General features: G+C 39.7%; 1 protein-coding gene across 1 annotated transcript; it reads left to right on the top strand.

The window, feature by feature from the left end:
- The first annotated feature begins 846 nt into the window (after positions 1 to 846).
- On the top strand, positions 847 to 25,741 carry arhgef19 (Rho guanine nucleotide exchange factor (GEF) 19). The gene is made up of 16 exons (XM_047371344.1): positions 847 to 1,195; positions 14,175 to 14,871; positions 14,954 to 15,445; positions 17,417 to 17,549; positions 17,632 to 17,717; positions 17,834 to 18,090; positions 18,176 to 18,336; positions 18,451 to 18,603; positions 19,713 to 19,842; positions 20,021 to 20,095; positions 20,186 to 20,275; positions 20,364 to 20,527; positions 22,128 to 22,286; positions 22,370 to 22,449; positions 22,524 to 22,628; positions 23,688 to 25,741. Exons 2-16 carry the CDS (start codon positions 14,196 to 14,198, stop codon positions 23,840 to 23,842), a joined length of 2,916 nt encoding a protein of 971 aa, XP_047227300.1. The 5' UTR covers positions 847 to 1,195; positions 14,175 to 14,195; the 3' UTR covers positions 23,843 to 25,741.
- Positions 25,742 to 27,989: the final 2,248 nt, after the last annotated feature.

The following is a 27,989-nucleotide window of genomic DNA, read 5'->3' as shown; positions in this document are numbered from 1 at the left end:
GGAAATGAACCAGAAGAGAAAGGAAAGAATCAAGGACACAAGAAAGAAAAAGTAAGGACAATAAGAAGAACAACATTAGGAAGGAAGGATGGAAATGAAGTAAGGGATTAAGTAAGGAAAAGAGGTAAGACAGAGAAAAAAAATAAACAGTTAGAAATGTAAGGGCAGATAGAAGAATAGAGAAAAAGGAACAACACAAAAAAACAGAAGAACACAAGGAAAGAAGGAAAAGCAGAAGTTAGAAATGAGAGGCCAAAGAAGTAAGGACACAAGGAAGCAAAGTAAAAATGAAAAATGGAAGGAATGACATGGATCGAAAAAGATGAAAGAACACAAGGATGGAAGGAAGCAACTCTTAGATAATGATATATGGATGGAGTCCAGAAATACAAATAATTTTCCAGACTTTGTTTTCTTTTTACAAACTTATTCAGACCTGGAAAATACTCAAATCCCAAACGTTTCTGAACTGTATAGGAATAGTGAAATCTAAAAAGTGTGGCATGCATTTCTATCCCCTTTTAATCTGATACATCTAAATAAAATGCAGTCATATTCTAGCAAAACATCTGCAGTTTTAGGTATTAACGTTAAAAAATTTAAATATATTCAAGAAGTAAAAATACTTCTACAAGGCTCTGTATGATTCGTATCAGACTAACTTTATTGTTACCAAGTCTGTTTGTCCCTCTCCCTTTCTCCTCTTTCTGTGTCAGGGCAGGTGCTGAAATGAGACACTAAATAATTATTAGAGGAAAGGCAAGCGAAAGGGAGGAGAATAAGAGAAAAAAGGACAGCTCTTCTCCAACAGTAGCAGAGAGAAAGAGAGAGAGAGAGAGAGAGCAAAGCAGGGTGGGAGGGTAAAGAAGCAGAGCAGCTCAGAGAGTGGATCTGCATTATAAGTAGCTATGATAGCAGCAAGTGGGGTGTGTTTTTAACCTGTTTTTTATTTTCTAAGGAAAGAAAAGAGCAAAAGGAACAAACAGAAGAGAAACCAAGAAGAGGGACACAGTTTTGAAAAGTCTGCTGTGATTAGAAAGAAAGCCAAGTGCAGAGAGGGGAGGAGGGAAGCCGAGAGGAACACAAGGCAGCAATGGATTGCAGAGTGGCTCAGCCTGACCCTGGGATGGCCTGGATTCACACTCTGCTGCTGGCCACCGTCCAGCACACACTCTAGGCTACGAACGCCAGCGAGGTAGGATACCAATCACCTTCAAAAAACAAACTGAGCAAATAAATCTACATTTTAGCACCTTTCCAGCACATGTCATCTGAGCACTTTGTAACAGGGAGTGAAAGGTGAGCTGTGCTGTTTAGCTGAGGGTGCAGGCTGTACTTTTTGTTATGCATTGGGTGAAAGGAAAGTCGTGCGGCTCATCAGGTGACCTGCAAGCTAAGGAAGAAATTTTGATTTGTGTTTTGGAAAAATTAAAGAAAGCCCCCCTACTGCTGGAGTAGAATGTTCAATTTCACAGATGTATCACGGACAGAAACTGCAGAGATCCAACTATCCAGCTCAAGCAGATGCATGTTTGGTACCTGAGAGATTATTAGCTTCTCTATTCATTTATTCCCTTTGAAGACGCTGTTGCTTCTTGCATTGGTAATGTTTCCAGCAGCTCCTTAGGCAGGGAGCCTTTAAATGTGATGGTTACAGTGCAGCAGTGAGTAGCTGCAGAGCGAGGCAGGTAAGTGCATGTCTGGAATATGTTAGATGAAGGGTTGTTGGGAACTGTACATGGCTAAAAGTTGCCACTCAGTAAGGGTAAGACTGAGATATCTGCACTACCTGTGGCACCAGGCAGAGGTTGTTACTCCCTATGAGTGTTTTGAAATGTGTGAATCCATGTATCAGATTATACGCCTGCTTACACTCTCATTTAGTTGCCGTATGCATCATCTGAGGCTGATTTCATTGTTCAAACTCTGTCAGAGAGAAGGTGAGCTGAGGTGAGGCTGCGAATCTGTCTGCCTACCTGATGACTAAGTGCTTTGTCATGTGAGTTGTCTGCTGCTGTGTGTATATACATAGTTTGGTGGTAAATATTTTGGCTGGTTTACAACAAGGTGGCTGTGGGTGTCTAAATGGTCTGATTTACTACCTTAGGTCTGACCTGAATGCACAATCTGCATGTTGGGTAAATGTGTACCAGCACAACGTATAAATCGCGACTTTGAACTGTTTAACTGCCGTTTATAGCAGGCTGGAGATCTTCTGCATGATCATTGACTTGTTGACAACCTTTTTCCTTGGAATCCTCACTGTGAGAAAGAGATCCGAACCAGGCCAATCTCCTTTACCTGGGAATTAATTTCTCCCCTATAGGAAGCTGCTTAGATTTGATTTACTTATGCATGCCTGCTCACATAACACATGCAAAGTATGATTGCCCTCCCACTTCCTCCTTCCCCCCACAACTGTCTGGAGAGCACCTGCCCCATCACCTGCCACTCAGACAGTGGCTGTCTGAGCATGTATGTGTGTGTCTGTGTGTGCACTATATAGGAAAGTAGCCAGGGTGTGCACATCACCTCCGTTTTATCAATTAATCCCCTTAAACTAAAGATGGACTCAGAAACCCCTGATGCTCCATATTCAGTTCATACAATGCTTTATAGAAGTATGCATATGTTAAAAAGGGTTTTTAAGGCTTTGACAATCTAAAAAGTATGCATGCATTTCCCCTGAGTCTTAAACTCAATACTTGGTAGAATTACCTTTTGCTGCAATTACAACTTCAAGTTTTTGGGGGAATATCTACTAGCCTAAGCTCTGTCAGATGGGATGGACGGGCCTCTGTGAGCATCAAATCTCAAGTCCGGCCATAAATTATCTATTGGATTTAGGTCTGAGCTTTGACTGGGCCATTTTAGTATATGCATATGCTTCAATTTGAACATTTGACTGTTGTTCTGGCTGCATCTTCTGGGTCACTAACCAGCAGCAAAATAAACCACCGCCCAAGTCTCAATTGTTTTGCAGCCTCTAACAGGTTTTCCTCCAGGTTGGCCTATATTTAGCTCTATCCATCTTCCCATGAACTTTTAGCATTTTCCCAGTTCCTGCTTATGAAAAAGTACCCCCACAGCATGATACCACCATCACTGTATTTCCTAGAGAGGATGGCTTGTTGAGAAGTATAGTGTGTTATTTTTTTGCACAGTGTTTTACATGTATGGGCGGAAAGATCCATTTTGGTCTCTGTATCTTCTTCCAAATGTTTGCTGTGTTCGATACATGACTTGTGACAAACTGCAGACTCGACTTCTTATAGCTCTCCTTCAACAGCAGCTTTCTTCTTGCCACTCTCCCATAAAGGCCTGAGTTGTGGGATGCATAGCAAATAGCTGTTGTGTCAACAGACAGAGCTGTGAATCTCTGCAGCTTACCCAGATTTGACATAGACCTGTGGGCTGCTTCTCTGATTATTCCTTTCCCTCCCAACCTATACGATTTCCAAATCTTGGAATGTTGTTTAGGAACCTAACTCTGCTTTAAACTTTTTAACAACTTTATCCCTGACCTGTCAGGTGTGTTTCTTCATTTTCCATGAATGTTCTTCTATAAAGCTTCGAGGCTTATACCGAGATTAAATTAGACACACATGGACTTTATTTTGCACTAGATTTTACTTATCAGAGTAAAGTGGTCTGTTATACTTTTACGATTTTTATTTGTAAAACATTTGAAAAAACATTTATAGTTTTCTTCCATTTCAAAGCTATCCCTATTTATTCAAATTTAGCTGTTTCCCTTAAAACTAAGCTAGAACCGTTAGGCATCACTGACCTGAAGAAAGCAGCTATTTAAATATGAGCGCCACAGTTATTTTAAAGAAACTCTGTCACTTTCTTGCCAGTTTGGCTTGCGGCCCAGATACCAGCAGCTTTAATTGTCCATAATAGCAGCTTTTGCTCCTGCGCGTGCATAGTTTCAGTGTATTTGGCCTCCTGTCTGAGCTTAGCATTCAGTTTCAGAGGAATGAGCATGCAGAGTCATCTGGGGAATGTGGAAAGGAGTCTCAGTGTGTCAGGGGGTCTCATCTGTGATGGTAACTGGACGTGAACTTGTCATGAAGCCAAGACTGTAAAGCAGACCACCTACTGAGTTAAGAACCTTATACATTCAGGTAGTAATTATTAAACCATGTAACAGATGTAGAAACGTTTGGTCTTCAAGACAAGCGGGCAGCCTTGTCTTTTTGAAAGTCAGAACTTTGACACATTTCAGGCAGCAGTTCTCATTGCTTGTTAAAGGATTATTTTGTCCATGCATAAAGGCTAAAAGCTAAGAATCTAGACATTTGAACCTCTGGCCATGTACGCTATGGACAGCCCTGCACACCTGTCTGGCTCTACAGCCCTAAGGTTATTTCACATTGAGCCTTGGCCAATTTAATGCAGTGGGTGCTGCACTTATTTTACTCATGCAATGTAATAAGTTTCTGTGTTTGGAGGTTGATGAATCGTCCTTCAGCTGAATATGCTTATCTCTAGGTTTATTTTCTCTTTGAATAAGAAACCAAAGCTTCTAATGAGTTCTTGCTATCATATCAAACACCAACAGATTTTATTCTTTCCCTTTTAGTTCACTATAAAGTCACAACTGCAATCCTGATGAGATTTCCAATCTTTCATTGCATTAGGCCTCAGCTAAACGAGAAATATTTCTCAACTGGTCATCTTTAGGTGTTCAAATTTACCCGATCACATTTCAAAACAACACATGGCTTGTCCATACATGTCCAGATAATAAAAGCTGGAAATGGGGAGCTGTTGATACGTGGAACACAGAGTTAAAAAAGGGTAATGAAAACAGAATACAGAGAGCGAGAGTTAAGACCTGAGCAGATAAATGCAGGAGATCAGCGGTTCCATTGAAAGTAGGTCAGGATTTTTGGAAACATCTGCTGCGCAGGATCAGATTGGAACCAGAATGCTGTGACTGACAGTTTGAGCCCAACAAGCTCAGTCTCCTTTTTAACAGATCTGGATCAGAACAGAAATAGGATGCTTTGGAGTCAAATGTTACATGCAGCTTGTTAAAATAAGATATGCGATTAAAGCTTGGACTTATGCATCTTGTTTTTTTTCTTCACATAGAAACGCTTTCACAGATCACAAACTGTGATTTAAAGAATAATTTTAAATAATCCAATACAGGGTCCCCTTGTCCATATTTTGCAGGTGTGTAATTTTAAAGTGCACTTAGTGCCTAAAAGATTATTTAAAATGCTCGCTTTTTGTGTTTCCAGCCTCATCATAGCAATCTGATATGCCCAGGATTTCACTAGGTGGCGCAGCTGGTAGCACAGTTGGGTTTGAGTCCTGGCCTGGATTGTTTATGCGTGAAGTCTGTATGTTCTTTCTGTGCATGCATGGGTTCTCTCTGGGTAATCTGGCTTCCTCCTACAGTCTAAAAACATAACGGTTAGATAGGCTATTTTTTCTAAATTGTTCTCAGGTGAGTGTGTGCATGGTTGTTTGTCCTGTGTGTCTCTGTGTTGCTCTGTGGTGGACTGGCGACCTGTCCACCAATGTACCCCACCATTGACCACTAGAATAGGCACAAGTCCTTGGCGACCCTACAAGGATAAGCAGGTATAGACGGTGGAGAGGTAGACTCACTAGTGTTGCTAGTGTGTTTTGGATCATTCTCGTGGCGTATAACCCAAGTGCGCTTGACCTTAAGGTCATGCACCTAGATATTCTCCTTCAGTGTTTCTTGGTATAGAGCATAGTTCAAGGCTCTATTAAATACAATAGGCCATTAAGGTCCTGAAGAAGCACAGAAGCCCCAATCATCACACTACCACTACCATGTTTGACAGAAGGAATGATATTCTTGAGCTTAAATGCTGTGTTAGTTTTGCACCAAATATAACAGGGGAGCCACAGCTTCTTTTGTCTCGTCAGTCCCCAGCATGTCTTTTCAAAGGTCTTAGGTATAATTAACATGTGTTTTGAATGTTACACAGGTTTTTTTTGTTCCTGTTGGTCAGCATTTATTATTTTGTCCAGTTTGTTTCTATTGTCTTATCACAAACTCTGACATTAACCGAGATAGCTTTAGATGTCATTCTGCATTCTTTTGTTTCCTCCTGGATGAGTTGATGATGTGCTATTTCCTCTCCTAGGAAGGTCCCCCACTGTTCCTTGTATTCACCATTTGTGGACAGTGGCACTCACTGTGAATTACTGGCATCCCAAAACCTTAGAAATGGCTCTGTAACCCTTTCCAAACTTTAGACTAGTGAAACTGAACACAGCATTATAAAACATTTAGTGAATTTATGATTCAACAAGGTGGGAAAATATTTTTTTCACGCAGGTCCAGGTTGGTTGGAAAGCTTTCTTTCCCTTAGTAAATAAAATCACTGTTTGAAAACTGCTTTTCTTATTAACTCACTTTAGCTTTGTTCAATATTTGTTTGGGGAGCAGAAATATTTGTCTTAAAAGAAGACAAAAATATGCTTTCTCACAGCAACGTGCTTCCATTCTCACTTCAAAACTAAAGCTTCAAGTACACATACAAGATGTCAAACATAAATCAGGCAATAGCAAAACATGCTACAAGATCTCAGTACACCTCTATTAGATGGTGACATTCTGTAATTTCTTTAGCAGATGTCATAAAGCAAATGGCCAGCTATTAATTATTAGTGATTATACTATCCCAAAGTTTCCTGGTGCCCAACAGAAACGTAAACCTTTGAAAATGGATCATAAAAAGCAGTTAAATCATTCATTGAAACAGCAAAGGCACTTCTGGCTTTAGCAAATATTAATTAAAAAGAGTAAACAGGGCATTTATTAGATTCTATTTTCAGCAGTAGGGTAATACAGTGTTTGTTACTCTACTGCTTATGTGTTCACTGTAAACATTAGTCTTTACTTGCTGTTAGACAGTGGAAGCTGGTGTAACGTTGTTTATTGACAATGACTTTGGCTATCCAAATTCATTAGTTCATAATACTTTTTTCAGGTCTAGTTATTGGCAGAGCTGTTGGCAATGTTACATCACAACACAAAGGTTTGGGGTTCAAATCCCAGCTCAGGCCTTTTTCTGCATTTTCCATGTTCTGTGTATTTATAGGTTCTTTACAGGTTCTCTGGCTGACTCTCACTGTTTAATAAACATACTTATGTGTGTGCATGGCTATCTGTTCTGTGTGTCTCTGTGATAGGCTGGTGCCCTTCCTCAATTCAAATGGTTTTGTTTAAAAAATGACTCATCCAGGAGGATGAACCCAGAACATCATCTAATGGCCCTTATCCACTGGACCATCTCAGCACAGTTCGACACGGCTCAACAAACGTTTTATGTTTTTCCATTAGTAACGGTTACTGTTTTTTGGGACCTGGTTGGATGTGGTTCCAACCAGGTCGAGTTGTGCTGAAAACATAATGTCAGAAGAGTGTTCATCACTGATTGGGTAGGGGGCGGCATCACTAGCCACAGCATACATATTAAAACTAATATCTTCAACGGTTAAATTGTTGTACACTAGGTTTATTGTGTAGATAACCTATATAGCAATCTAGCATTAGGTAGCATTAGCTTGCCCTCACACACCATCTAGCTTGTTCCCCTTAGTTTTAAAGGGTAAGAGCTTCCCTCTCTCTCCTGTACTTATCCAGAGTACTTTGTCTTGCTGCCCGCAGCCTTATCTATGACAACAGCCATAGACTGAGCAGCAGTCAAGGCTGTTGTTGTGTTTGTGTCTATACAAATCATATTGCAATACTTTTTCGGACTGTGGGACCACCCTGCTATTGACAACCCCGCCCACATTGAGATGGTACTCAATTGTTATGGAAAACGGACCAAACCGAGTGGAGAAGAGCTGAACCGAGCTGAATCGAATAGAGGTGTTACTTATGGAAAAGGGCCATAAAGCCCTAAAGGCCTCACTTACATAAACATGTCTCAGACAAAAACTTTTGGTTAAACGAAAAAGGAAATCATTGAGCATTACTCCTGGTGCAGGGATTTGTTTGATATTTTTTGAACTTATTTAAATAAATTGAGTTTCTAATCTGTTTGTTCAACTCATTATATGTTGTTAAAACTTGGCAAAAAATATCTTCTTCCTCTGAATCTCATTGCATGCAGATACTTAGAGTCTGTCTAAAACTACTGATTATGAGGCTTTCAGACTTTACTACCTGTTGAGGCTTTAGCTCTTTATTAACTTAGTAGCTTTCGTGACTTATGACAAAGCACCATAATTAGATCAAGGTGTTTCAACAAGTTTTATCAAAGGCTCCTTTGTGCCATTTCTAGTCACGGTGTGCATCTCACATCAGCATATCTGACTTCTACAGTAGAAGAGTAAGTTTGGAGGGAGTTGGGGTTAAAGGTCCAAAAGATTTTGCGTTTACATGTGAAATGGTCATCATTTTTCCAAGTCTGCACGCAAGCTATTGCTGTTTGTCTGTCTCTTTTAGCAGGAATCCCGCTGGGTGAGTCAGGGTCAGCAAAGGCTCCTCTACAGCTTGTCGCTTCAGTCAGAAGCTGATGGATGCTCCTGCTCACTGTCATTCAGATGGACCTTGTATAGCAGTGGCTTCTGGGTCTGTAAGCTGCATTGTCAGCTGGCACCGTCATGGTGTCCCAGAAGGTTGTGAGTACGTAGCCTAAGGCTTTGAAGGAGGATTAAGAGGACCAGCAAAATGTGTAAACATTTGAGTAACCCTCTCATTCGCCTCCCCCGTAGCCTCTGGGGTGCTCACCTGTCTCTGTAGACGAAAGCTGGAAGACAAATGAAGACACCCATGACCTTACACAATGGGCATGTCTAATTTCACAAAAAACGTGTACATCATCTTGACATCAGGTGTGACTTCTCTGATTGGAATTTTAAAAATTGCTCTGAAGAGTTTGTTTTGGAAAGAGATAAAGAAAACCATTAGTACTTGGAATGGTTTCCATGAAAGCCTGGGAATGGAATGGGCCTCATAAATTCAGGGTTTCAAGGTTTTCATTAATCCAATCAGAGCTAGTAAGCATATCTAGTAAGCATTGCATGAGTGAGTGTGCCATCATAAAGTACAACCAAACAGAATAAAATAAAAAACACAGTCTAATTTTATATTTCAAAGTACTCAAAATGAGTCGCATTAATTAATTTACTCATTAAATAACCATACAAGCCAACCAATGATGAGATTTGGGTTTATGAGATGATAGAAAGTCAATCGAATGTCACTGCTTACCCATCATCACTGACAGAAAATGAAACACAAACTGGTTTCGCACATCACAGGGAGTTCAGGGGAGTTGTTTTACCAGAAGTGATGCTGCATTATGTCATGTCTTCTCTATGCAGACAAAAATGGGCTGCTTAAGTCCACATCTTGGCAATTAGTGGTCTAATGTGACCAAGTATAACCGCAATCTCACACATACACAGCAGCACGTCACACCACACTGTCAGGACACTCCGCTTTGTCTGACCAAACATGCTGAAGCTGAGCTCATGGAGAAAATTCTGTGCTAGTGAAAGAAAAAACTCTGGGATTTTTAATAAACATTTCCTTTACTGTTCAAGTAATTGGATTTTATTATTTCCATCAGTACATTGTTTACATGCACTATTGTGTCAGGTCAACCTAAACAAGAAGTACCGGTAGTTCTGAATTCAGGCGGACAGGTTAAATGTATTAACTCATGTGAATAAATAAATATATATATATTTTTTTAAATGGGGGTAAAGACTTTTGCAAGGCACTGTACACTGAGAATAATTCCAAACTGAGGAAGGAGCAGGCTTTTGGAAACTTTTTTTTTAACTTCAGAATGAGATGCTTTCTGTCATCTGGGGACTCTTTACTGTGGAAACATGGATGAGGGAGTTACCTTAATCATGGTGCCTTTAATCATGGTTAGAGTAGTCCATTGTTAATCTGGCTTTTTTAAAACACAACACAGCCTCTTGTCTAAATAATGTTTAAGAATTTTGGTGTGGAGTCAAACCATGAAGTGTTTTGTGGAGCATCAGCAGAAATTTGAATCAGACTTTTGAGTTAAAGTAAAAATCTGCAGATAAAGTTACAATATTCAGGTGTCAGAAAAAATGTCACTGACAGCCAAATTTTTGTTGATTTATTTAGGTAGGGGTTTATCTTAAAATAATACTTTAGTGTTTCATAATTAGACATAAGCAAACATGTTATAATCCGTTTTATCTATACACAGGATTAACATAATCATTTTCCACTTACATGCTGCCTCTGTTAGCATAATTCTCCTGAACATTTGGAAAGTAAACAGAGCAGACCTTTATGTCCTCATAAAGCGCATTATCTCTTGCATTGAATCCATTAGTTTTAACATTCTCCTCTCTCCCCTGGAACCATGAAACATAGTTCAATTATGCGATTACATAACATTTTGTTGTTTTGAGGAGCTGAATCAGCAAGTTTCTGCTCCCTCCCTCCGCTGTATGAAAGGATCATTCCGAGGCCTCTCAGATGAAAAATCTAAAAATTAAAAATGCTCCACATATGGCTGATGGGATTAAAACGTGTCAGAAGGCCATTTGTTAATTTCCCTATGCAGACATGGCGTCTTAGAGCAGCCTAGTGGAATTACAGGGGGCGGGGGGACTCTATAACTCTATAACAATCACAAATAACACCCTGGTGTGACAAGCAAAATTACACGTCTTTGAAGTAAAATTTTAATGGTGTAACATAATTGTATCAGTACGTGGAATGTAAGGTGTAGTTTGAAGCTTTCATGTTTTGCTGTTGAAGCTTACTGTTAAAATTTTGTGATCTTCTGAAGCTTTTGATCAAATAAGAAAATTGCTAATTCTGCCTCTAAGATGGGGTTGCTTCATGATGATTTAGCCATTAGTGAAGGATTAAATGAAGATTCATTCATTCAGACTGTGACATTGTCATTATAGTCTTGTTATACATAATCTTTTGGTCTGGATAATATATTGTAAATAACACAGATTTAATCTCACATGACAGAAGGTAGCAGCAGTTAAGCAACGTTTAGATAATGCTTCAAATAGAGCAGGATTACAGTATAAGAAGTGGGTGATCACGTGCAGACACTATTAAGATTGTGTCATTATGCAGCCATGGTCTGGATTTATTTTTATGGCTTAGTGACTGCACTATATGAGTGGATGAGTATAAGCAGTTTCCACACCCTCTAAGGCATCCTGTGCTCAGGGCAGCCTGGCACAGGTATGCACATAAAGGCTGTCTTTGTCTGCAGTCAGGAACAGGTAACCATTTGTGCCAGCCATGCAATGTGTGTGTTGTTGTGTGAGTGTTTCTGAAACAAAGACGGATAGGATTTTCTGGCCGGCCTATCCTTGCCACAAGAGCAGGTGTGGCTTTTCAGTGGCCTCGTATTCATCGTGTGCAGCACATGTGCACCTGATAAACAGAAAGATAAACTGAGATTTCCAACCTGTGATTCTCAAGACAACTACCAGCATTATGTGTTAAGAACGTTTTTAAGAAACAAACATTTATGCTTTTATTTTATGCTATTATGTTCTTCAGTAATGCAATATGGGAGTACATTACTGGTGTAGAAGATATTGAATGTGAAGCTACGTACTTACTGTAAAGGAAAAAGAAATATACTTGGCTCCGTTAATATTTGCAGCCTTTGAACATAATTATTAAATCTAATTGATAAATGACGTCTAGGGTTTAATAGCTTTTGAGGATGTCTAGAATCTGTGCATGCTAGCAGGAGCAAATAGGTGAAAGATAAAAAATTAACAATTAACATTCAGCCTCCTTTGGGTCCCAAAATGCTTTCTGTAGACTATTTGTTCTGGTTTAAACAGCTGCAAAGTGAAATTAGGAAGATCTTTAGCCTTTATTACTTCCTTACAGCTGTTTTAAAATGACAGAATTACTAATACATTGAAATATGAGCAGAATGAACTGACTAAATATGAGACAGCTGCATTCACTTTTACACACAGTGAGTGTTTGTTGTGTGTTACTGATTTCTAGTTTTATTGTGTTGAGGAAGTTTAGTTCACAATGGGATTCCGTCATGTTCAAAGGTCACTGCCAACACATTTTTAAATAAAATCACTGCTCCAACATGCACTAGTTCACAATATTTCATCAATTTATTTTTAGGTTTTGTTAGCCTCATAGCATAATAGCCTAAATCGTATTTGAATGTTTTTGAAAAAATACACCTTTCAGCAAGCACATCATATTTTTTATTGATATCGTTTGCCTTGGGATTTTTTGAATGCAATAGACATGGAGACAGAAACAAAAGGGAAAAAACAGAAGAAAGAAAGGGACAGAGGTGGGGCACAAAGTTAAAAGGGATAGGAGATAAGAATAAAGGAGGGAAAAAAACGATAAAGGGAATACAAGATAACAGCCTAGAAGCCTGCTTCTACACCTGTACAAAGAGAGAAAACCACAGGTACAAACAACAAATGCATATATAACGTCACTGAAAAGTACACAGTACTTATTAATATAAGATGTATTTAGTAGCAACTGCAGCTCAATATAGAGTCTACCTGTATATTGGTGTATCTGTAAACACCTGAACACCTGTGGGTGTATGTATGTTGACAACCTTTAAGACTACCGCCACAATTTCGGCCACTTTCAAAAATAAAACACTACAAGGTTGGATGTTCCTGTAATAAAATCTTGATTATGAACAAGATCAGATCGTCACCAACATAAATTATTGATATTTGCTCTGTTATTTTGGCTATGGTTACTTTGTGTAATAGAAGGGAGAGAAAAGGAGTAAAATTATACCTTTAGGTTTAGCTTCATTCCTCTGTTGGTCTCTGCTGTTCCCTTAAACTTTCTTTGTGTGCAGAACTCTCACTTTTAAGTAATGAGTTGCTTAATGTGGTCAAGTGTAAGTTTCCCATTGTGAGAAAATAGCAGTGTTGAGTTAAAAGTTCTCCAAAAATGTTAATGCCTCTCATGAAGGTGCTTATTTGATCATTTATGTTTCTGGTGTTCTATTCTCCTGTTCTAATTTTCAATTTTTTTCTTCACAAGTCTTTGTTACAAGTCTTTACAAGTCTTTACCAGTAATCTGTGTTTTAAGGACTTCTTGTTTTGTTTCTTTAAAACAACAACAACAACAAAAGATACCAGTTGCTTAAAAATGGAAGAATTAGGGATTGTTACAATTGTTACAATACCAGCTCATCAGTGACTAAACACGAGAAGCTTTGCCTTCCCTTGTGCATATGAGACTGTATGATGCTGCATGTCGTAGTTCCTGTAACAGGTGTTTAAAGCAGAACGTGAGGATTAGCTGCTCAGGAAGGAGCAGCATAAAAAAACAGAGCTCCACTGGTGTGTGTTTAAAAACTCTTTAAGGTGATCTACCTTTATGAGCAATTTCTTTGTTTTAACAGAAAATATCCAATTGAGTTCAGATACCTGCTGTCAAACAGACTGACAGCCTTAGTGATTGATCGTTGCAAGTGAAAGGTGAGAGTGTGGAGGATGTGCCGTCTTCCTCTGTCTGTGCTACTGTTGTGGTGTTCTGTCTGGGGCTACCGAGTTGCTGTGTTTGTAGTTGTTAAGTACAGGGGCTGGATGCTATGTGGAGAGAAGTCTTTAATTAGCGCAGGAAGACACCGCTCAGGAGACACATCAGACCAGACCTCAGTGTGTGTGTGTCGATCTGTGAGGACTGGCCTTGGCTGTTAGACATCCTGTACACCTCCATAGCTTTACTCCAGGAGTGTTTGCATAGTGTGTAGGGTTTGTTATTAAACGTTGCTGCATTCTTTCAAGAGCTACACTCCTGATCACAATCTAAAAATGTAGAAGTGTTCACGTTTTCTGCTACTGGATCATATAGAGTTTGTAAGCTGAGCTTCAATAAACAAAATAAGGAAACCGGTGCAAGTGACAAAATGAAAAGAATGGGTTATATATTCAAAACAGTACTTAAGAACAGGCTGTTTTGATCACCTGGTAAATACTTTGAGACCATATGTGCAGGATTTGACTTCTTAGGCTAATGATCAAATTAACAGGTGTTAGAATGTAGTGTATTTCTGTGTAAAAGCTGCACAATAAATTGATCTATTATCACAGCAGCACAATCACACTGATTAGTTTTGCATTTTTGATACATGCATGTAACTTATTACTGTTGTGTTTTATATCTGTGTTGCTGCAGCTTCCATGTGGCTGTTTAGCCATGCTCCCTGGGTATGGATTCTCACCTTTTCCTGATTTCCATCCCCACCTTCACACTTTTCGCTGCCGAGGAGAGAACCCCAGCATGTGGATTCCTGGCACAGGAGAGTCCCATGGTCCGAGCGAGTCCAAGGAGGGCCGGCCTCTCCTCCACCCCATCCATCACAAGCACGTGGCTGTATGCCAGCAGGAAACGCTGGCATTCATTGAGTTACAACAACCAGCACCTTCTAAATTAAACGGTCTTGGCTCTCAGAGGCAGAGCACTGTTTCAGATTCACACTCTCAACCACTAAGTTGTTTAAGACAAACTCTAAATGAACTGAATGATATGCAAAAAGGCAATCACAGGACAGACGCTGAACATACAATAAATGTAAGCTCTCCATCACATGATGTGGGTGATCTGGATGTTGTTTGCCAGAACAGCACCAGGACTTCTTTGCAGGACCAAACCGAGAAGCCTCGGACCATAACAACAGTTTGCCGTCCTCTCCATGCAGCTCTAAGCCTCCCTCTGTCTTTCCCCCTGTCCTCTCTGTACACAAGCAGAGACACCTGGGAATCTCAGGTACCTTACTCCTCATCCTCACCAGAATGTCCAGCATTTCTGGGCCCAGAGGCCTGCCAGCCTCAGAGGAGAACCTCGCAGGGATCTCTGAAACAAAAGTCTATCAGTGAGTTGACAGAGCAAATTAAACTTTAGAAGCTGTTAACATGTTTTCATTTAAGCTAAAAGGATTATTTTCTTGTCCTCAGGGCGAAAGGTGCAGGTTTATTCTCCAGACAGCCCTAGCGATGAATCAATCAGCAGCCCAATTCTGGAGGCGGACTACATATTCCCCGGACCCTTTGCATCTTTTCTGGAGGAAGACCTCAGTGAAATATCTTCCCTGGATGCAACTTCGACTCCCTCGTCCACAGACGGTGCTCCGGATCTCCCAAACATCAGCCATGAAGATAGCTTCTATGTACCCTCAGAACCCTTGCAGATAATAGAGGACTCAGAACCAGGAGCGGAGGAGGAGAGTGAAATTGTAGAGACATTACTTCACCCAGGAGTGAGCTTTTTGCCACGCAGTCGTCAAACTGACCAAGAACGCCGGCGTTTCTCGGCTTCAGAGCTGATATCCAGGCTGCAACTCTCCCAAAGGAAGAACTCATTCACCTTGAAGCTGGGAAAGTCTTTATCTGCTCGGGTGGCCTCCAGAGACAGGCAGAACTCCAACAGCCTTAGCCCAAACCTTGACTGTGAGTGGACAACAGAACTCAGATGTTTGTAGCTCTTCTTCAGAAACAACTGTACAGTTCAAATATTTTAAAACACCCCCAGTGTATTTACACTCTCCTCCAGTGAGTCAGGCATTCATGTAACCTTTTAAAGTAGATCTTCAGGCCTTTAAAGTTTTTAATTGGACCATGGCGCTACTTCAATTCTTCTACTTGATTATATCAACATATCATGCATGGTGGTCTTCTTTAAAACTAACAGCTCTTTGGGAATCAGTTTGACTGTTAAAGAGAGAATGAGAAAATATTGAATAAGACTAATTGGAAAGATTAAAAGAAGCCTTGATTCCTTTGGAGCCAATAACAATGAATGAGCGATAACTTAACACCTTTACACAGTTCTGCAGGTTAGAGAAATCAAGTGGATCCTAACAGATCAAATAGTAGTTTAAAGACTTTCTAAGGTGACCACAATGGTATAGTACAGCTGGTATGCTATATGCTATAAGCTGTAGGATAACAGGGTGATTCTAGAAAATCTCTTGTTGACGTTTTAAGACATGATTCCTATAAAAGATGCTATCAGATGATTCTACATATAACAATAGAATGGCATCAACTATTCTTTTAAACTGACCTCTTAAAACAATAAGAGCCTTTGAATCGGACTTTATTTCCATACTCAAACCATGGTCCACGTGCATTTTTTTCTTCCTTTCTTTTAGCTACAGAACCACAACATCTCAATATGAACTTCAATATGATGTGTTTAAGAAACGAATAGCCGATAAAATACAGCGTTACTTGGTATTGAAGAGTGTTTGTTTGAGCTACTGTTGCCTTTTTTATCATTTCAAGCAAGTCTGCCCATTCTCCTCTAACCTCTGAGAACAACAGAGCATTTTTATCCCGACCGCTGCTGCTAACGGGGTATTTTCTCATTCAGATGTTTCTCTGTAAGCCTGAGAGATGGTTGTGGCTGAAATTCCTAGTAGTTTCTAAAGTACTCACACCAACAACCATGTCACGTGCAATGAGTTACCAACACATGATTGGCTGATTAGCTCTTTGTGTTAACCAGCAATTGAACAGGTCTATGTAATACATTTTCAGGGAAATAGCACATCAGTTTCCATAAAACACTAGTTCCCCAAGTGGCACTTCAGCAGCTTTATGTTTTCATTTGAAGTGTTTGCCAAGTCCATCAAGAACACATTTATGGTCTAATTGTTTAAAGAGGCTGAAAACACAGTAGTCAAACTGGATAAAAATAGTACAATGGGTGTTTAGACTGTTTATGTTGTCAAAATGTCCCTACTTTCTCTAGTTTCTGAATTATAAGCTGGCAAGTTTGGGAAGCATTTAATGAGGAAACATCCAAAAAGGGAGGAGCTAACCTAATTAACCCATTTAGAAAAAAACTGTTTATCATCTTTCACCAACCATAAACACCCTTCTGAGCAAGCCTTCATGCTCTGATTTGACTCATTGAGCTCAGCCAAAGATCTGATTACCTGCACAGAGTTTTGAGTTCAAACAGCAAGGCGAAAAAAATACCTAAATTAGTATGTTGAGAAGTAGCTAATGAAGAAAAACAGTAAAACTCATGAAATAACAAGAAACTCCTTGGTGGTCGATTCCTGATGGAATCCAGTTCCTTCCAAATTCAGTTGAAAAAGATACAATTAATTTCAAAACAGTCCAGTCATATAACCAAAACCAAGTCAAATCATAAACAGTCCAGTTCAATGCAGAAGATAATTTCTCCATTGTGAGATCAATAAAGACTAAATTATTATTATTATTTGCATTGAATCATTTAATATGTAGCAACCTCTCATCTTGAGCAAGCACGTTGCAACAGTGGAGAGCAATAACACACTTTTAACTGGAAGTCTGCTCCAGCAGATCCAGCCACAGTGTGAGTTGGCATCTGTTGCGACTGCCTCACGTTTGACAGATTGTTTTACATTTTGTTTTTATTTGCTGTAGATAAGTCTAACTCCAGACACCGCAGCTCAGGAGGCTCCAGTGACAGCAGTACCCACAGTCCTGTTGGAACTGGACCTCAGCTGCCCAGTGTTGACAATGTAATGCCTTTACATCGGTGGAGCACTAAACTTGGGTAATAAGATGACAATATGAAAATTAATTTCCCACAATTAATCTGTGAAGTTTAAATAAAATATTTTGGTGTGATTTCACAGAATGCGAAAGAAATCCATTGAGGAAGATTTGAGCACATCTTCACCGCTTCCCACATCAAATCGCCTGTCACGTTTTTTGCCAAGCTGTAAGTTTGACTAGAAGTTTATTTTTTCCATTTGCTATTAAATTGTTTATACCTCATCTTTTTTGCCTTTTATTTCTGGAACCACATATTGTTCAGTCAACATTTTGATTTTGCAGCAATCCTCTACCAGGAGTACAGTGATGTTGCCATCAACCGAGAGATCCAAAGGCAGCAAGGGAAGGATCCGGGAACAGAGGAGGAGGGACTAAGAGATGAGGGTTCAGACGGGACTCCATCTCCATCCAATCTCTCTCCTTCGAGCTCTTTTCGCTCTTCTCGAGGCTCTGCATTTGCACTGTGGCAAGATATACCTGATGTACGAACCAGTGGTCAGTTGGACACATTCAGCAACGAGGAGAGAAAACTACAGGAGGTGACGAAACGTAAAGCTTCCTTTACTTTGGAATTTGATACATTCTTTGTTTGACTTCTTTAAAACCGTGTGTTTTCCCCCTCAGGCAAAGTTTGAGCTGGTAACATCCGAGGCGTCGTACATTCGCAGCCTGACGATCGCTGTGGACCACTTCATGCTGTCTCAGGAGCTCGCTGAGTGTCTTGGAGCTCAGGAGAAGCAGTGGCTCTTCTCCAAGATGCCTGAAGTCAAAGATGTCAGTGAGAGGTGAAGATATCTGCAGCTGATTGCCTCCACTGCATTTAGACTCCATGTCTTAACACCTTTCAGCTGTCATATCTCGCATTCTCAAAGTGTTCTCTCCTTCCTTGCTATCTGCAGGTTCCTTCAGGACCTGGAGCACAGGCTGGAGGAAGACATCCTCCGATTTGATGTGTGTGACATAGTCCTGGATCACTGCCCAGCTCTGCGAAGGGTCTATTTGCCTTATGTAACCAACCAGGCTTATCAGGAGCAGACGTACCAGCGGTTGCTGTGAGTAATTATTTTTTTTTTATGTTCAGTCAATCTGTTGCAGATCTGAGCACACATAGGTGCAGTCTATGCAAAGCAAGTTTCATTTATGTGCTTCTTTGTTACTTTTGTACAGTGGCTCTTCAATAAATTACAACTATCTAAACTCACAACCCTTGAATTTTTTCCCAGTTCATCAAATTACGACCACAAACTTAAATTTATATTATTGAGATTTTACATGATAGACCGCCAGAAACTGGTGCATAATTGTAAAGAAAAAGAACACATGATTTTCAAACTGAAAAAGTGCAGCGTGCATTTGTGTTCAATATCACCATCAGCTCTGGCCACCTTGCATCTTTGTGTAAAGAATGGCTAAAGAATGATGCTGTACCACCATGTTTTGTGGTGGGGATGGTGTGCTTAGGGTGATGTGCAGTATTTGTTTCCCACCACGCATAACATTTTGCATATTGCAACAAACAGTGGAGTTGTGATCTCATCTGGCCAGACTACCTCCTTTTTACTTGTTTGGTTTGTCTCCATGTGGCTTGTGGCAGACTCCAAACAGAACCTTTCCATAGTTTTCCTTCATCACTGGCTTTCTTCTTGCCAATCCTCCAAAAAGCCCAGATGCACATTTAGTTACTGGTCTATCACATAAAATGCCACTAAAACATAATGATGTTTGTGGTTATGAAGTGACAAATGTGAAACAGTTCAAGTGGTGTGAACTGCATGGCAGTTTAGGTGCCATCTTGTGGCAAGTTGGTCAAATTTTTATGTATGTCTTTGGGGCTTAAGTGCAGTGGCAGTGGTTCTCAAGCTTTTCAGATTCCTGGCAACAAAATAACAGCAGCTTAGACTTGTGATGCAAACCTTTGCTGTTTAGAGATCAAAGCATAGTCATAAACCTATCAAATGGGAAAACACAAACAGGTTCAAAAACCAGTTTATCATTGATTACTGGTTTTATATGAGTCAAGGTAGGCCTACCCTATTAGAAATCTGAAAACATCCCAAGACCCCCTTACTTTGGGAATAAGTCTAAACTTTTTTTCTCTTTCAGGACTGAAAACACCTGGAATTTTGATTCACCAAAAAGTAATTTCTAAATGTTCTCTCAGGCAGGAAAACCCTCGTTTCCCTGGCATCCTGGCTCGCTTAGAGGAGGACCCCATCTGCCAAAGGCTTCCTCTGACCTCTTTTCTAATCCTCCCATTTCAGAGGATCACGCGGCTCAAAATGCTGGTGGAGGTAAGACATTAAAACATTTACAGTAAGGATCATGTTTACCCTCGAAACACGATGTAAATAGAGTAATAATTAGATTAGCTAAGTTCCCAGTGGGAGCCATGTTTCTTCCTACCAACATCATGCGACAGAAATACTGGTTACCTATGGGCTCGCCTTCTAAACCATTTTTATTTTTCAGAACATCTTAAAGAGGACAACACCAGGCTCCCGAGATGAGGACACAGCCACAAAGGCTTTCAATGAGCTAAAAAAGGTTGTGATAATCATCTATAATGGCCAGAATACCGGTGTTATTGCTGGTGATGCGTAACAGTAATAACAGTGTTGGCGTGTGCCTTCTTAGATCATCAGAGAGTGTAATTCCAGCGTGCAGTCAATGAAGAGGATGGAGGAACTCATTCATCTCAACAAGAAAATCCACTTTGAGGGCAAAGTAGGTTATGTATGAAAATTCTGCTTATTGTTTATTGCAGTTTTGACAGTATTAAGACAACTATTCAACCAATTTTTTTCCTCCTCAGATCTTTCCTCTCATCTCCCAGTCCCGCTGGCTGGTGAAGCACGGTGAACTCCTGGAAGTGGACACCCAGATGATGAGCATTTCGGGATCAAAGCTCAAGCTGCCCACCAAGCCCGTGTACCTCCACTTGTTTAACGACTGCCTGCTGTTGTCCCGGAGGAAGGAGTAAGTGATGCTCTGTGGCATTAAACTTAAATGTATCGGTCTGTGTAGTGCAGTGCGGTAGAGCGGTAGAGCAGTAGAGCAGTAGAGCAGTAGAACGGTAGAGCGGTAGAGCAGTAGAGCGGTAGAACGGTAGAGCAGTAGAACGGTAGAGCGGTAGAACGGTAGAGCAGTAGAGCAGTAGAACGGTAGAGCGGTAGAGCAGTAGAGCGGTAGAACGGTAGAGCAGTAGAGCAGTAGAACGGTAGAGCAGTAGAACGGTAGAGCGGTAGAGCAGTAGAGCGGTAGAACGGTAGAGCAGTAGAACGGTAGAGCGGTAGAACGGTAGAGCAGTAGAGCGGTAGAACGGTAGAGCAGTAGAACGGTAGAGCGGTAGAGCAGTAGAGCAGTAGAGCGGTAGAGCAGTAGAACGGTAGAGCGGTAGAGCAGTAGAGCGGTAGAACGGTAGAGCAGTAGAACGGTAGAGCGGTAGAGCAGTAGAGCAGTAGAACGGTAGAGCGGTAGAGCAGTAGAGCGGTAGAACGGTAGAGCAGTAGAACGGTAGAACGGTAGAGCGGTAGAGCAGTAGAGCGGTAGAACGGTAGAGCGGTAGAACGGTAGAGCAGTAGAGCAGTAGAACGGTAGAGCAGTAGAACGGTAGAGCAGTAGAACGGTAGAGCAGTAGAGCAGTAGAGCAGTAGAACGGTAGAGCAGTAGAGCAGTAGAGCAGTAGAACGGTAGAGCGGTAGAACGGTAGAGCAGTAGAGCAGTAGAGCAGTAGAGCGGTAGAACGGTAGAACGGTAGAGCGGTAGAACGGTAGAGCAGTAGAGCAGTAGAGCAGTAGAGTGGTAGAACGGTAGAACGGTAGAGCGGTAGAACGGTAGAGCTGTAGAGTGCGCCACCCATCTAAGGAGGCCTTAGTACTCGATGCAGGTGTTCCAGGTTGGAGTCGTAGCAGGGACATACAACAAACATCTACAATGATTTTTAAAAACAACTCGTCTACAAGGGGTCAAAAGACAGACAGAGACAGACAGTTGGTCAGTATTAGTAGGGTTGAATGTATATATATATATATGAACCTGCAAGTACAATTTTTAAATGTGAGGTAAATTCAAAAGAACGTTAGAAATAAATCATTGAAAGCCCAAAATAAACATCACATTTATGCCATTGATGAGTGTATGTGAACCTTTGACAGGAATTGTATATGGAACATGGATAATAATAATAATAATAATTTAAATAATATTAGCAGCAATTTGCCTGAATAGCATTACGTATCATGTGGTCATCAGTGTTTATTCTCTCGGGATATGTATTTCAGAAATGCCCTCATAGAGGAAAAATAAACACAAATTTTTTTGCATATGATACTTTATGCTTGTTTTGGCCCAAATATAATTGAACCTGTGCAAAGGAAAAAATAATTAGCAATCTGGGACTTTTTAAACTAAACCTAATCAGTTTCTTCTTTGGGAAACAAATAAGCAACAATAAGTAAGGGTTCTTTTCCATAACTTGGGGAAAATGTTACTTAACAGATACTAAGTATTACTGCAGTGCTAATGTGAAACATAAAAACACAATTACACTTAAATGTTCATTCTTTTTTTGTTACAGTACGTGGAAGTTCATGGTATTTGTGCATGCCAAGATTGGAGAGCTGAAAGTGAAGGACCTCAGCCAGAAGCTGCAAGGCATCTCAGGGTTCATCTTCTATCTGCAGCTGTGTGAAGGCCAGCAGCTCAAACATCAGATCCTACTTAAATCACATACCGAGTAGGACAACAAAATACTCTTTCACATCATCTCCCCGCAGGGTTTCTCTAAGCTAACTGCTCTTGTTGGTTCTCTCTGCCTAGGAGTGGTAAGCAGAGATGGATTACAGCAATGTTTCCATCTGATCCATTTGAAGACATCGAGCAGGCCAGTGAAAACGATGGTATGTAGAAATCTGTAAGTGTGCAGCAGATTAAGATAACTCCACTAACATATTTTCCTGTGTTTTTATTGCAGATATATCCCAGGTTCAGTGCATTAAAAGCTATCAGGCCCAAGAGCATGATGAGTTAACTCTGGAAAAAGCTGACATTCTTCATGCTAAAACCATAACAAGTGATGGTAAGAGTCTGGAGGACCAGTTTCAGGCGCAGTCCGTTCAAAAGTACTTATTTTTTTTCACATTTCGTCATGTAACAACAACCAAAACCTTGAAGGCAATTTTAATTTTATGATTTTTCATAAACCAGCAGAAACTAGTGGTAAGTTGTGAAGTGGGATAAATAGGATACATGGTTTTCAACATTTTTACACCTCAAAATCTGCTCCCTAAGCAATGGGTTAAATGCAGAGGATAATTTCTCCATTGTGAGATCAATAAAGTCTAAATTTTTGTTATTATCAACTACCATTACCCTGATATTCCTAAAACAAAATCCAGAGAAACTAAATTTCTTTCTGAAGTCATCTTCATTAATACTTGAAATGTATTAGTGCTCTGGTCAGATGATACCAGAATGGAACTTTTTAGTCTGCATGCAAAATGTTGGAAAATTAACAATGCACATCAACTATCATCTCCAATGTAAAACATAGTGTTGGCAGCATCATGCTGTTTGGATGTTTTACTTCATCAGGGGCAGGAAAGAAGGTCAGAGTTGATGGGAAGATGTAGAAATCCTTTTAGAAGATGCAAAATAGTTTGAGATTGGGGTGGAGGATAACATTCCAGCAGGACAACAACCCTAAATGTACAGTCACAGCTAACGGGGAATGGTTTAAATCAAGGCACATTCATCTGTGTAGAACGGTCTACTCAAAGTCCAGGCTTAAATCAAATACAGAATCTGTGGCAAGACTGATATTCACAGATGCTCTTCATCCAGTTTCACAGAGTTTGAGCTATTCATCACGTCACACATTTGAGACACATTTTGTCACACATTTTTATTTGGAAAAAATCTTAAAAACCACTCCACATTTATGCACTTTTTTGTGTCGGTGTAACATCTAAAATCGCAACAAGATACGTTAAAGTTTGTGGCTGTAATGTGACAAAATGTGTAAAGGTTTAAGGTGTAAGATCCAAACTTCATTATGGATTTCAATGAAAGCAGCTTGCATTAAAAAGATATGTGAAGCTTAGATGCTTGATGTGTAAAAGCTGACATGTTTCTGCAGGCTGGGTGGAGGGCATCAGGCTGTCAGACGGGGAGCGGGGCTGGTTCCCCAAAACCTACGTGGAGGAAATCACGAGTCGCAGTGCGCGCCTCCGCAACCTCCGAGAAAATATCCGCATCAAATGTGTTACACAGAAACTGAAGGGGGACAACTGAGAGTTTTTACTGCCAAGCTTCAACATTTTTAAACTTCTAGATGATTGGATTCATTATAAGTGGACTTGTGGCCTTTGCATGGTCAGGAGGTGCTGAAATAATTTTTTTTTTCCATGTCCTCTAACATGCTAGAAAGAGAGCAAAGCTTTTAATTATAATTACCGTTTTTATTTCGAGGGCTTAAAACGTAATGAATCTGTTAAAAAAAAAGTTTACATTGCATTTTAAAGCTTCTCAAGGATCAGATAATTTATTTTTATTCATATCTTTCAGGTCTATCTCACAGTTTGGGAATATAGTGTAGGAAAGACAGAAACAATTCAATTTATCATGCAGAATATCTCTTCTGATTACCCCATAGAGTAAAATGAGCCTGGGAAGGCACATAGGATCCATGCATGTTATCTGATATTTGCTGCTGAAATGCATCAAGATACAGGCTTCAGACATCTGCAATCTTCACTTCACAAGGCCTGAAAACTCTGCTTTGTGTTCAACATAACACCCAATCTTAAGCAGAACGACACATAAATTGATTTCTGATCTATTTTTCTGTGTTTTAATTAATCAAATCAACACCAGAACACTTAAATAACTGTGCAAGATGATTAGGCCACTCCTCTTCAGGCTTTGATTCCAAGGAGCCAGATTTTATTAGAATCTTTTAATGACCAGTAATTCTGCAGGCTATGAAGACCAGTCTAATCCTAACATGGGAAGGGTTTTTATATATAACCAGGGTGTGCAATGTGTCCTTGTTGCAAAAGGAAATTGGAGTTGAGGACTTAGAAGGAAGACTAGAGATGCTCAGAGAAATCGTCTGGTAACCAGAGTCTGCCAGTTAGAAACTAAAAATGATCAATAAATGCACCTCACCAAAGTATTACAAGTTGCCTTCACAAGATCACTTTCCATTGTGGAAGTTGTTACTAAGGGAAGATGACTCGGGGAGCTATTTCATTATCAAAGAGGTATTTGATCATTTACTCAAAGGAAGCACAGATTGGAGCTGCTAAAACAGGCAGTTATGGTGCATACTTTCGTATTCAAAAGTCAGATTTTCAAGTTCCCAGTTGGAGATACAATGAAGACGCTCCCTTAACACAGTATGTTGAATAGGAAAATCGAAGCTCACCCAAACAAAAGACTTCAGTGTCATCTTCTCTCTTTCTCTCTGCTCCTAATATAAAAAAATGACTGATCCCAACAGAAGGGCTTCCCAAGGCTACCTTTTGTTACAGTAAATAAATAAATAGTTTAGAAATCTGAAACCTTTCTGTAAATTTGAGGTTTTTTCTCAAATTTTATTTTGAACAAAGTAAATTATTTATTTGAAAATGTACAAAACATTGTACAGAAAAAGAATATCATATGATGGGTGAACATCTATATTTTCAGGGGTGTAAAAAACAAAAAGAATTGTGAGCGCTGTTTTGTTTAGGAGTAAAGTTGATGCTGGTATTCTTCTTATTTGGTTTTAGTGATGCAGGGTGAGATGGTTCAGTAACTTTGGACTGTTTTTAAGAAAATCCTTTTTAAATTTTTGTATTTCTCTATAAACACTTGCTGCTATATCAGCAGGTCAGAGCTTTACAAAAAAATCCAAATGTGAAATTTGCCACAAATCGGTGCATTTCTGGTAAGGACTACAAAACCATCGGGTACTAAATTTTTGAAATTTACATCTTGAGAAAATGAGAAAACAATCCACCAAAGACCTGAAACAAGAAAAAAATAGCTAAAGAAATAGGAAGAAATAGTAATTTGGGGCATCTTGTATTTAAAATTGGTTCTTTAATAAGTTGTCTGTTATGTCCAGACACAACACTGCTTCATCTCTTGAGTTTAGTTTTCCTTTGATTTCTTAATTAAACTAAACAAAAAGCAGAAAACGTTCCTTAGTTAAAAGACTACAAGAAAGTCTGGCTCCTTTCAACCAGAATGTAACAAACCAAGTGTTGGCCTGAGTCTTTTTGCAAACTACTGTTTTTCTGTTTACCAGATACAAAAACACGAATCTTGAGATAATGCATCTCCCTGTGCCATAAGCAACAATTTTCTGTTCAAACTCTCTTCTCAAAATCTATAATTTAGTTAAGTCACGCGTTTCTGAAAAACATGGGACAGATTTTTCAGGAAGTTCCAAACACTCCATCCTGCTGCTGTAAAGACTGGCCAGAACTATTGCTGCTTAAAACGGAAACCCAACTAATGATGCACTACTTACTACTGAGAAAAATGTAAATAAAAAAATCACTTCAGTACACAGCTGTGTGGGACATTTGCTCTTTTTTAAGGATTTGTGAACCGACCAAATAACAGTTGAATATTTGTTGATTGTAAATAAGGATAAAACATGTTTGTTATGAAATGTGAACGAACATGTACAATTCTGGTCAGAAGTTGACAAACTCATCTGTAGGAGTGTCATTAATTTAGATATTTTACTGTGTCATTATATACAGGGCTGTTAGTATTGGGTTAAATCTTGGATCTTAAAGTATTTCTTTTTGTAGCCATTAATAAGCTTCTGGCATAATACTGGCTGAATATTGATCAACTGATAACAGAACTGGTAGAGTTCATTCAGATTGGTTTAAAATTGGTAGCTTTTAAGCATATTAGATACATTTGAAATGTGTTGAGTTGGGGCCTTTTCAGCAGCTTTATGCAGAAGCTTCATGTTAGCCTTCTTTGTCAATTCCGAAATCAGTTTGATGTGTGTTTGGGATCATTGTCCTGCTGTAGCACACAGCTGTGTCTGAGTTTCAACCATCTAACTGTTGATTTGAGATGAAGTTAAAAACTTTGGACGGTTGTCCCCGTCTGCCTTGTTTTTTGTTACCATCACTACAGCTAAACAGGGCCTCAGCATGATACCACCACCACCATGCTTGGCAGCTTTTTATTTTTTTAAATCTTACTTTGACCCCTCCAAACATTCAATCTTTTTCTTGCCTGACCATAAAACCTTTCTTCAGAAGACATTTAGCTTGTCCATAAGGGGGAGCTGCCAATTTCAGACATGTTTGAAGGTGTCGATTTTGATGCAGGGGCTTATTTCTTGGTTGCCCCTTCTCAGTGGGAGGGGGACAGATGGTTGAACACATCTGTGTACTCTAACTGGACAATGAACCCAAACACACATTAAAACTAGTTTTGGAAAACATAAAGCAGGCTAGCATTAAGCTTGCTGAATGACACAAACCTTTACCCTAATAAAAATGCTAGGACTATGTTAAAAAGACAATTTAAATGAGCCCTATCAATTCTGAAAAGAAGAGTGATCAATTGTCCTGCCAGAATTATGTCAGAAGGTTGTTGATGGTAACAAAAAGTATGTGGTTCTTTATAACATGTTAAGAGACATTTAACCATATATTATTGGGCATGTATGTATATATTTGAGGCTGTATGTATTATTTTGATAGATTAGAGAAAATCCAAAATAAGATCAAACTTGTACACCAAACTTGTACAACGTCCTTGACTAGGTTTGATATTTGTTTAGAAAATGTCTACAATTGAGAACGTTTTCCTTCTATTCATACATAACACTAAACCTTTTCATACGGAAACAAGCAAAGTTTAATGCTAAAAGCACATGTGAAAACAGATGTCAAAAGACACATCTGTGGGATTATCTTCTTAATTAAAGAAAAAATCATATGCCTCTTTGTAACCTTTGATCTTCAAAGGTAATTGAAGTAACTGAATTGTAATAATTTCCTTCAATGAGAATCCAACAATTCAAATCCATGCCTTTGAGTATCATAAAAGTGCATAAAGTAAACATGTATTGAAGTTCATTTTTGCTAAACTCTGATCTACTCAGATCTTCTACCGACGTGACTGGTGTTAGCATGAGGTCGTTGCTGTATGTCAGCAGAGCAGGGCGGGCTTGCGGGTCCTGACTGATGCACAAACGCAACAGCAGAGCATTCTGGGATTTGTAGCATAAGTGGTGTATGCGCTGTCTACCATTGGGCCAGCTCCAGTAGACATTTGGAATTATCTTGCGGACCGGATATAATTACACTGTGGACCAAATTTGCCCTGTGGGCACTCATGATGAGTGAATGTTAGCTTCTGACCAGAGTTGTTAATTGACCTCTGATTGCATTTAAGCACCTGTCTGAGAAAAATG

This window comes from Girardinichthys multiradiatus, chromosome 1, assembly GCF_021462225.1.
Source record: "Girardinichthys multiradiatus isolate DD_20200921_A chromosome 1, DD_fGirMul_XY1, whole genome shotgun sequence".
NCBI lineage: Eukaryota > Metazoa > Chordata > Actinopteri > Cyprinodontiformes > Goodeidae > Girardinichthys > Girardinichthys multiradiatus.
The sequence above is the reverse complement of the archived record's forward strand: the minus strand, read 5'-3'. Positions and strand labels throughout refer to the sequence as shown.